The sequence below is a fragment of the Rhincodon typus genome, chromosome 9 (genome assembly GCF_021869965.1).
Source record: "Rhincodon typus isolate 14 chromosome 9, sRhiTyp1.1, whole genome shotgun sequence".
Taxonomy (NCBI): Eukaryota; Metazoa; Chordata; class Chondrichthyes; order Orectolobiformes; family Rhincodontidae; genus Rhincodon; species Rhincodon typus.
The window spans coordinates 71,484,160-71,495,744 of NC_063340.1; the positions used below are offsets into that span (position 1 = coordinate 71,484,160).

At 42.1% G+C, this 11,585-nt stretch overlaps 1 protein-coding gene across 1 annotated transcript in view; it reads left to right on the top strand.

The window, feature by feature from the left end:
- The first annotated feature begins 6,173 nt into the window (after nucleotides 1-6,173).
- LOC109935278 (regulator of G-protein signaling 7-like) overlaps nucleotides 6,174-11,585 on the top strand; it is a 374,831-nt gene continuing 369,419 nt past the window's right edge. The window contains exon 1 of the mRNA XM_048601347.1: nucleotides 6,174-6,257. Coding sequence (XP_048457304.1) covers nucleotides 6,174-6,257 — 84 coding nt within the window. The remainder of the gene's footprint in view (nucleotides 6,258-11,585) is intronic.

The window sequence follows — 11,585 nt, forward strand, 5'->3', positions numbered from 1 at the left end:
ATGATTTACCCTTCATAAATTCATGCTGACTCTGTTTGCCACTGCTTTCAAAATACTCTCCTATAAAATCCTTGACAATGGATTTGAGAATTTTCTCCACTACTGATGTTAGGCTCACCGATCTATAATTCCCTGTTTTCTCTCTACCTCCCTTTTTGAATATTGGAGTGACATTAGCTACCTTCCAATCTGCAGGTACTGTTCCAGAGTCTATACAATCCTGGAAGACGACCACCAATGCATCCACTATTTCTAGAGCTACTTCCTTAAGTACTCTGGGATGTAGATTGTCAGGTCCTGGGGATTTATCAGCCTTCAATCCCAACAACTTTTCCAGCCCAATTTTTTTACTAATAGTGATCTCCCTCAGTTCTTCCCTCTCACTAAATCTTGCATCCTCCAACAATTCTGGTATCTGATTTGTGTCCTCTTTTTTTGTGAAGACAGAATCAAAGTATGTATTCTGTTCCTCAGCCATTTCTTTGACCCCTATTTTACATTCCCCTGTTTCTGTCTGTAGGGGACCTACATTTGTCCTTATCAATCTCTTTCTCTTCACATACCTATAGAAAGTCTTAGCGTCAGTCTTTATGTTCGCTGCAAGCTTACTTTTGTACTCTATTTTCCCCTTCTTAATCAATCCCTTGGTCCTTTTTTGCTGAATTATAAACTGCTCCCAATCCTCAGATTTATTATTTTTCTTGACTAATCTGTATGCTTCTTCTTTGGATTGGATGCTATCTCTTATTTCCTTTGCAAGCCATGGATTAGCCCTCTTACCCATTTTGCTTTTGCGACAGACAGGAATGAACAGTTGTTGCAGTTTCCACATGCGTTCCTTGAATGTTTGCCATTGCCTATCCACTGTCATCCCTTTAAGTAACTCTCCGCAATCTATCAAGGCCAACTCACGCCTTGTAGTTTCCTTTATTAAGGTTCAGCACCCTAGTCTCTGAGTCAAAAGCCTCACTCTCCATTTTGATAAAAAAAATTCTATCATGTTATGGTTGCTCTTCCCCAAGGGGTCTTGCATAGCTAGATTGCAATGATTCCCTTCTCATTACTCAGTACCCTGACTGTTCTCTAGTTGGTTCCTGCACATATTGGTCAATAAAACCATCCCATATACACTCCAGAAATTCCTCCTCTACAGCATTGTGGCTAATTTGATTTGCCTAATCCATGTGCAGATTAAAATCACCCACGATTACTGATATTCCCTTATCACATGCATCTCTAATTTTCAGTTTAATGCCATTCTCGACATCACCACTCCAGTATGACACCTACTAATGTTTTTTCACCCCTTGGTATTTCTCAACTCTACCCATACAGACTCCACATTGTCAGAGCTAATATCCTTTCTCACTATTAACCAGCAATGCCGCTCTGCCACCTTTTCCTTTTTGCCTGTCCTTCCCAAATACTAAATACCCTGGGACATTCAGTTCCCATCCCTGGTCACCCTGCAGCCATGTCTCTGTAATCCCAATTATATTGTACCCGTTTACATCTATCTGCATGATTAGTTTATCCACTTAATTGCAGATGCTCCATGCATTAAGGCACAAAGCCTTTAAGCTTGTCCTTTTAATGTTTGTCTCCTCCTTATTTTTCTCAATAGCCCTGTTTGAATCTTGTCCTTGATTTCTCAGCCTATCACTGTTCTTATTCCTTTTTCTAGCTTTTGTTTTTGTCCTTGCTGCCTCCTTGTCTGACTCTTTATACAGGTTCCCAGCCCCCTGGCCTATTAGTTTAAACCCTCCCCAACCGCTCTAGCAAACAGTCCCCCCAGGACATCAGTCCCAGGTGTAACCCATCCGATTTGTGCAGGTCCCACCTCCCCCAGTACTTGTCCCAATGCCCCAGGAATCTGAAACCCTCCCCCTGACACCGCATTGCAGCCATGTATTCATCCAGTTCATCTTGTCATTTCTCCTCTGACTAGCACGTGGCACCGGTAGGAACTCTGAGATCACTACCTTTGAGGTCCAATTTCTTAACGTTCTTCCTAGCTCCCTGTATTCTGCCTTTAGGAACTCATCCCTTTTTTTAACCTTTGTTGTTTGTACCAATGTGTACCACGACCACTGGCTGTTCACCCTCCCCCTTCAGAATGTCCCCAGTCTGCCACATTGAGCAAGAGGAGCAAACCAAGACTTTGAGCTCTGTTGCCATGGTTTACCTCTTTAAATTAAACCTTGGAGAGTACTTTTATTAGGTTAAATCTAATCCAGTTACCTGTGGCCCTTCTTTCCTAGTCTGTGTACTACCCTTACAGATTAGAAGCCAAAAAGAGTACTATAAGTGATTTACAGCAGGTAGGACAGACATCAAACACTGAAAGAACTTCCTTAATGTCATGGACCAAAGGAACTTCACAGGCATCAACAGTGTCCAACTGTTAAAACTGAACGCTTTTATTGTAAAACATAAGAAACTTTCAAAAAATGTGTCAAAGCAGGATACAGCCATAGAAAAGGAAAAGGCCAATGAAATACCCACACAAAGTGATAAATGAGGTGGAACAATTTCCAGTAAAAGTCAAAACCAATATTTTCCTGAAGTAAGCAGTCATCCAGACCAAATATTTTGGAAAGCAGACATTTATGTCAATGGATGGCTCACGAATTTCAAGTTAGACATGACAGAACATATTATTGTATTGATTTTGGGCTTTATTTGATGAACATTGTTTGCAACAGCTGACAGAGCTTCAACTGTAGGGTCTAAAGATACGTTATGAGCACTTCTCCAACATAGAAGGCACCACATTCTAGAAAACGTATATGCACTTCATTACCAGGAATTCTAAGTTGACCCGAATTATATTTAAAAGCTAGAAGGCGTAATCAACAAAAGAAAGAAAATCAAACAAAGAGGCAACAACTGAACAGTATACTCCTCTCAAGACAATTCAAGTAGCTGTAACTGACTTGAGTCAGATTGCAATGCAACAAAGTGAACAACTAATGATGATGAATCCAAGTCACACATTAGATGCTGAATTGACTAAGAAAGGTCAGGTTCAAGTAGAATATCTTCCAAAGATGAAACCTCAACAACCATAATGGATATTACAGCAATCAAAAAGTAACCTTCAAGCAATCCAATTGAGGAAGTGAACAGATTAGTTTCACCAACGGTTGAGTCACTGAGGGCAAATAAGAAAATCAAAATGAATGAACAATATGAAGTGGAAAGTTTATCTACTTCAGTACATGTGGATTGAGAACAAAAATCCACTGACACAAATTGAAGTTGTGGTGCATACAGCTCCATGGAAGACACCAGTAAGAAAAGACAAGAAATGTCTAAAGTTTCAAGATACACAAAAGAATAAAGGAATTTTCTGTAGCAGGGTTGACGTCCGTAATGAAAGAAACACAATAGATTAAAGAAAAAAATCTGGTTCAGAAGAGAAACTTGAATCACAGACCACTCTTGCAAGTCTAAACAGAACACATTAAGGGAATAGTGTAACCTCCAAATTGTCTCAGTTTGTAAGACTTGCTTTTAGTGATAGGATAATTATAGTAAAAGTAATTATATAACAATGTATAACAATAATAGCTATAACAAAAAGGTTTGGTAGAGATGTTACATATTGGCTGAAAGGGTTAACACTTGATTGAATGCAATTAGCAGCACCCACAATGATGATGTCATCAGGATTTGGTGGAAGATTATAGTTGGATCTCATCAGAGACAGTTCTTTGTACTAACGTGCAGCCTATCCTTACAACCTGTAAATAACTATTGAGATGTAATAAACTACATCTCATTTACTCCACAGGAGTCTTCTTGTTAGACCAGAAGATGACTTACTCTCGCACACACTAGACCACGTAAGCACCAAAAGAACCCACATTTAGAAAACACAACTGCAATGCACACAAGTATTTGGTTAGTTTATTTAATACACACCCCCTTGTATTGAAAGTGCTATCTCATTACTGATTTTTCCATACAAAGTTATGCTCACTTATTCTATCCCCCGATACATACTGAAGCTAAGTAACTATTTAATGTTGCTGCCATCTCGCCATTGCTACGATGGTATTATCCTGTCTATTTAACTCGCAGGCCTGTAACCCATGTCTCAGCAATCCTTACTTTGGCTCCACCTGTCACACAATTAGCCTGTTTTATTGTGAACAGTTGAGATTGCTGTAGAGAGGGATCGGTACTCCACTCACTTCATGTTTAACAAGCTTTTTAATTTCCTACGTTGTAGTTCTACCTTGCCATCAATACATCTTGCCCTGATGAAAATTACCCTGTTTGCCTTATTTCTGAATTCCGCCGCGCCCCCATCTTAATTTCATGCCTTTGCATATTCCTCGTTCACCCTTCCAATAGGACATGGTTCCCATCCCGGTTCAGGTGAAGCTTCTTGAGCAACTGGCAGAGAGGCAAATGTGAGAAACAGCCGATGAGGAAAAGGCGGAAAGAAAGGCATATGGTTTGGCGGGGGTGTCACTGGCAGAATTATATCGGCAATGCCACTGAAGTTTAAAAAGCAACAGCAGGACAGTTTATTTACAGATCTTTTTGATGCTAATAACTTGCATTTATGTAACGCCTCTAACATTCTAAATTTCCAGTACAGTTTGTAGGAGACCGAGAGTCTCAGGAGTGAGTTTGAACGATTCGATCAGCAGGACGGCGAGTGACTCTCCCAGCACAGAGATCATAAAATTGTGAGGTAGGTTTCAGTTGCACAATCTTTAACACGAAGCCCACCTCACATGGCTATAATAATCTCAAGACCCCGCTCGCACACTTTGCAAGCCCGTCCTCCGCGCCGCCGCATTAATGGTCATCAGAAATCTCCTCTCCCTTCCCAGTCACCAGCATCAACCGTACCGCCCACCCTTCTCCCCCTCCCCCAGCTGGAAGTGTGCCGAATTTTATCTCACAGGAGTGGGTCACCTCACTGTTTGCACTTTCAAGACACGCTACACTGCGCGGACTGCGAGCAACTCCAGCCCACGAACACTATTTACAGGAGGCTGGACCATTGCCGCCGCTGAGTCCCAGTTCCTGGAGCGCGCGCGCCCGAGCGCGTCACGCGCACCCCCGCCCCCTATCCATCTCCCCAGAACGCGCCCGGGGAGCGAGGGGCGCGGGCTCGCGCTGCAACACATTTCCCAGGAACAAGGTTGAAAGACACAGATACACAGAGGAACAGAGACAGAGTTGGGGGGAGGGGGGGGTTGGGGCGGGAGAAAAGCCGAGCCTCGGTGCTAAACCATCCGCAAGCCCTTTCAAATGAATCATCTGAGGCCGGCATCTGGAGCGGATAAGAACATTGCAGAAATAATAAGGAGGTTTTTGCTCCTGGCGTGTGCAGCGCGCCGAGCTTGAGGTAAATCACGGTACGGGGGTCGTCGTTAGCCTTTTCTAAACAGAAAAGAGAATCTTTCAAAAGACGGCGAGAGAGGGGGAAGAGAATGAGAAAGCAAAGCCTTGAGCAGTGAGATGCAGTGCAGTAGTTAGTATCCCTCCATCGCCGCCACTGTAGCCGGCCCTGGTTGCTGTCTGTGGTACTGAACCTGTCTCAGGGCTCGGGCTGGCCGCTCTTTCCCGTCCGCCAACCTTGTGCACCCTTTCCCCGATGCTGCATCTGAATGCACAGCCTCCCCACACCCAAGGCTGCATGCAAAACATTTGATACAATGAGATAGTATTGAGGAGACTCCGCTGCATGCAGTCGCCTAACGGTACAACGCGGGGAACGTGCACTGAATGTACACTTGCCGTGAAACCCCGGTCACATTTTTCTTTGCAATCTTGCTCGCATTTCTGTGCATTTTATTGAGAACTGCTTGGATGGTTTATCCTCTTGCGCTTCCCATTTCTGCTATGCCTTGTCGTAGGCATAGCTCAGGGCAAAGATCGCATGTGCTTTTGTGATGGGCTTATCTTCCAAATCCGCGGTCATAAAATCATAAAGGGATTTAGAGTCGAAGTTTACACGAAGTGCTGCCTGCACCCCTCCTCCCTCTTGTGTTGGTATACGTGCATTGCCCTCTGCTATGTCCAGATTTGACATCTGCGGCTACTTCATTTATTATACTAATGTGGCGCCTGACTTCATCTTTTCTAATTTCATTTTCTTGCTTAGTGAAAAATCGGGAGTCCGAAGGCAGCTCAAGACAGATCTTGCGATGGCTCAAGGAAATAGTTATGGGCAGAATGCCAGTAACAACGGTATGGCAGACGAATCGCCGAACATGCTGGTGTACAGAAAGGTAGGCAAGTGTGTGGGGAAATGCATGTAACTTGTGGCCGAAGATGAGGCGTCTTCTTCAAGCTACGACGTGCAGCACGTTATTTGGGACCCATGATGTTTGTAGTGTGCCTTGCTTATGGCCCTGGTTGTGGCCGGGACGAATAAGATAATCATTTAGCTGGACGTAATCCAGTGTGTTCCCAGTGTGTCCCAAGTACGCTTGGGGCTCGGGGCGGGGTAGGTTTAAGCTAACTACCGATTGTTGAATTGCGGTTCTGGTCAGCTGTAGAGAGCTTTCTTTCAGAGGGTATTTATTTAAGTCTGCTTGTGTGTGTGTGTGAACGCTGCTGGGGCCAGGGGCTTGTCGGCAGCGGGTCTCAGTCCTGGGGCTGGCCTTACGGTCACAATAGACCGGTTTTAGGTGACGGCACTAAAGTGACAGGTGGCTGCAAAGCAGATCTGAGCCAGAGCTGGCACAGATCTTAACCTCGCCACATGCCCACAAACAGTGGGCTGCAGCTAGCACGTGTGCTGTGTGAATTCGCAAGAACGATGAGTTCGGTTTGATCCGGTTGTCCTCGTGAATCACACGCATTTTTAGAGCAAGGCTTTCCACAACTGCTGTGTCTGCTCTAGACTGTTGGGATGAATTAAATATAGCCTTTCTCACTGGCATTGGTCGAAAATACCCACACAGGCATTTAAAGTGGCAAAAGCACTCATATTCAGTACGGCACGTTTTTATGGACGATTTTTTTTCTTAAAAATAGGTTTTAGCTTATAAATACCAGCTGAAGGAAACACTTTGAAGACGGCCCAACATGAACTGAAATATGCAGTCTTGGGATTAGATCTTCCTGTACCAGTGGAAATAGTCTTCCCAGGGCCACAGAGATCACTGGTCTGAAATTATACAGAATTGAGCTGGAGCATGCAAGTAGATGGAGGGACCAGGTCAGTGCAGATGTAGAAAAACATTCAATAGTAAACACAGCTGTTATGCAGCTTTTTGCATTTCCTGAAAAGGCGAATTTGTGGTTTCTTCCATATCATTGCACACTCTTCCTTTCGTATTGAATACTTTAGTGGGGAAATGTTGGAAGTGTAACTGAGTGATTATCACCTATTGAACTGCAACATGAACACCACTTCCATGTCAACATTTAAACCTGCCGTTTCTGTTTTATAGGCAGGGATGCTATCTACGGAGTCAAAGACTTGCTGTGATTTATTGCTTTACATTTTGCATTGTTTTTCAAAGGCAATAGGAGCGTAGCTATGGTTATTATACTAAGAACTCAAAAGAGCACTGCTCTGTATAATTTGCATTCGTAGTGTTCCTGATTTAAGATGTGATTCACTAGTGAAAAATGCAGAATGGAATTTCCCAAGATTAGTCACTAAAATAAAGCTCGATATCACTGCTCGCTATATCAGGTGACTCACTTGCGGACACATTGTCAATGACTGGCATGAAATCCCTGTTGACAAAAACAGAGAGCATTAAGATGGATGTTTTCTTCTTGTGTAAGAAGTTATTAATAACACTTCCTTTGCAGAACTGCATGACTGTCAAACAAAAGATCATGCACTCCTGCAATTTTCCTGTTAATGATTTTGAGAAACCTAATATCATTAGTAGGAACAGTACATGAAAAGTAAACCATAAAACAAAATAATGCTTTTTACACTTTGTAAATGGCTGAAAAGCTGCTTAACTTGTGTAAATGATTAACATTAATCTAGCTGTGATGTGCATTTTTGTTTACACGTGAATGAAATATTTGGAAAGCCCACTTTACAACCAGGCCATGGATGTCCCAGTAGATGGCAGCATGGAGATGAAGAGCAAATGAATGAATTTCCATGAGTGACAATTGACCACTTCTTTCAAAATAAAAATGGTCATCTATGGGATGCATATGTGTTTGAACTTTCAATTTATTATACATCAGTAAACAATATGATGAATACCATTGTTTGCAATTCCTAAACTGCAATTTCATATATATATTATATATATATATTCAGTGTAGGGTGTAATTAACATATGAGAATTGAAACTTACAACTTACCAACAGGTTCCTGTAGATCTGGATCTTGCGTAGGTATTAAGTAATATTCATGTAAACCATGAGGTATTTTAGGCTTAACATTATTGTGTTACATAATCAAATGAAACCATAAATAACTGGGACTACAGGAGCATCACAGGAGCAGGAAAGTCAACGTTCCGGGTTTACACCCGTCATCAGGACTTTTTGTATTTGTCCTGCTCCTCTGATGCAGTCTGACCCGCTGTGTTCCTCCTGATCCACAATGTATTGACTCTGACTCCAGCATCTGCAGTTCTTGCTATCTCCAAATGTATGAGCTAACCTTGAGACAAAGATGAAATGCTTGAAATGATTTTTTAAAAATTCATTCGTGGGATGACGGTGTCAGTGGCTGAACCAGCATTTATTGCCTGTTCCTAATTGCATAGAGGGCAGTTAAGAGTAAATCATGTTGCTGTCTGTAGTCACATGTAGGCCAGATCAGGTAAGGATGGCAGTTCCCTTCTCTAAAGGACATTAGTGAATCTGATGGTTTTTTTCATGATTGACAATAGTTTCATGGTTTTCATTAAATTTTTAATTTCAGATTTATATTGAATTCAGATTTTACTATAGCAGGATTTGAATCCAGGTCCTCAGAGAATTGCCTGAGTTTCTGGATTAACAGCCCAGTAATAATACCACTAAAGCCATCACCTCTCCCCTAAATATGTGACTGGAGTTTGTAGTCACATTGAACTCGAGGAAGAAGAAAAGCCAAGGATAATTAAACTGTAAATGCTTAAACAGAATGTGCCTTACAGGAATAGAAAATAGGTTGCAAAAACCACAGCACAAAAGATGACATGTTAACAGAGATACCAAAATGTCCTACTTTCCTTAGACTTTCGTGAAACTCCCTTGTTATCAAAGAACTGAGAAGATAGGCTGGAAACAAGTGATTTGGTATGTATAAGTGCTGCAGTTTATTTAAAGGGCATCAAATATATCAGTAAGGCTGACATCAAAAAACCTGAAAACTGCATCTTCATGTCTCATGCAGATTGTTCAATAGAACTGAGTTGATTTCTTTGGAAGTCAAGGATACATAAAATAGTATTCTTGACACTGAAATTCATCAATCTTTAGCTTTCAGTATTAGATCCTTAGTTCTTAATTTAGTGGTTATCCTTTTCATTTTTCTGAGAGTCAACCTTGTAGTAGAAACCATGGGAACTTTAGTCTTGTGTATGCAGTAGGGTGCTTATAAAATCAAAATACATTTCCATTAGAGAGAAAATGGTTACAAAAGTCATATTAGCTAGTTAGAGGCAGAAAGAAGTGTGCTGTTTAAGTGTACAAGTTCCCCCAAGAAGACAACAATGTAGATGACTTTTAACAGCTCTTTGTAGGGTCCTAGCAAGCCATTCAAATATCTCAAATTGCTACGACAAAACAATAATGAGAGCAAAACTGGACAGCTTCCATAGCATCAACCTAAACTTTGGATTTGGAAAAGGCACAGTTTCCCCAATTGGTCCTGAAAAGTCCTCCTCATGAACACCTGGCGACATGTGCCAAAATTGGGAGACACACCCACAGCTTGGCATTGTCGTAATCACAAAGTAATTCTATGTGCACAATGCTTCAGACCTCTCCATCACCAATGATGAGCAAGCTCTGTCCTACCAGCAAGTTCAACCCTCAGAGCTGGCAGCAGACTGAATCATAGAATCCCCACAGTGTGGAAACAGACCCTTCGGCCCAACAAGTCCACACCAAACCTCAGAGCATCCCACCCAGACCCATCCCCCTATAACCCACCTAATCCACACCTCCCTGAACACTATGGGCAATTTAGCATGGCCAATCCACCTAACCTGCAAATCTTTGGACTGTGGGAGGAAACCGGAGCATCTGGAGGAAACCCACGCAGACACGGGGAGAATGTGCAAACTCCTCACAGACAGTCGCCCGAGGGTGGAATCGAACCTGGGTCTGTGAGGCAGCAGTGCTAACCACTGTGTCACCGTGCAGCCCACTGGTGGAAAGTGTTGAGGCAGTGGACCTGGGAGTCTTCAATATTACTTCTGGAGATCATGAAGTCACATGGCATTAGGTCAAATGTAATCAAGGAAACATCCTGCTAATCATTACTTACTTCCTTCCTTTCTCAAGTTAATGGATCAGTACTTTTTCATTTTGAACATCACTTGGAAGAAAACTGAGAGTTGGACTGGGGTGCATGATTTCAAAGTCTGTCATGAAGAATAGCTTGGTAGTACCACTATTACTGAGCTGTCCAAGCCCTAAATGGTATAGCTGTCAGATTGCATCTGTAGCAGGTGCAAGTGAACCTTTAATGAGGGAAAACCCAATTGACTGCACTCACATAATTCTGTTTTACATAAGTGTACCTGTCCACTTAATATTGCAGTGCAAAGGCCTTGTGAAGATAAAGTCCCACCTTCCTGAGGACAGTCTCTGTTATGTTTTGTGGCTTTACCACTTTACAAAATGGGATAGATTCAGAACAGATTTAGCAGTACAAAATTGGAAATCTATGAGACATAGTGCACCATCAGCAGTAGTAGAAATGCCTTGGAATCAAGTCATGGGATCAACCCTGGTTCGTTGAGGAATGCATGAGAGTAGCCAGGAGCTTCATTAGGATACCTAGATATTATATGCCAATTTAGTGAAGTTACAACACAAGACCATATTCTAAATAGTAGAAGTGGTATGTTTTAGATAGAACTAAGCAATTTGACAACCAATGGATCAGAACCAAACTTGCAATTTTGTCACATCCAATTTCAAATAGTTATGAAAAATTAACCAACTAATAGGATGAGGAGGCTGTATTAAAATTCTCATCCTTAATGATAGCGTATCTAACTCATGAGTGTAAAATGCATAGTTGAAGTGTTCGTAAAAAAAATTCTTCGGGGAATGCTTACTAAATGATCCATATTGGCTTACTCCTAAAGTCTACATCTGTCTCCACATTGCATCAAGAAACAGGTGAGTGCACTGGATGCACCACAGCAACCTACCTAGATTTCTATGGGCCCCAACATCCTGGCTGCTGTATTGAAGATTTGTGTTCCAGAATGAGCTGCACCATTAGTTATGCTTTTCCAGTATTTTTATGACTCTGGTATGTATCCAACAAAGGAGAAAATTATTCAGCTATAGATAACAAGGTGTAGAGCTGGATGAACACAGCAGGCCAAGCAGCATCAGAGGAGCAGGAAAGCTGACGTTTTGGGTCTGGACCCTTCTTCATTTTCTGAAGAAGGGTCCAGACC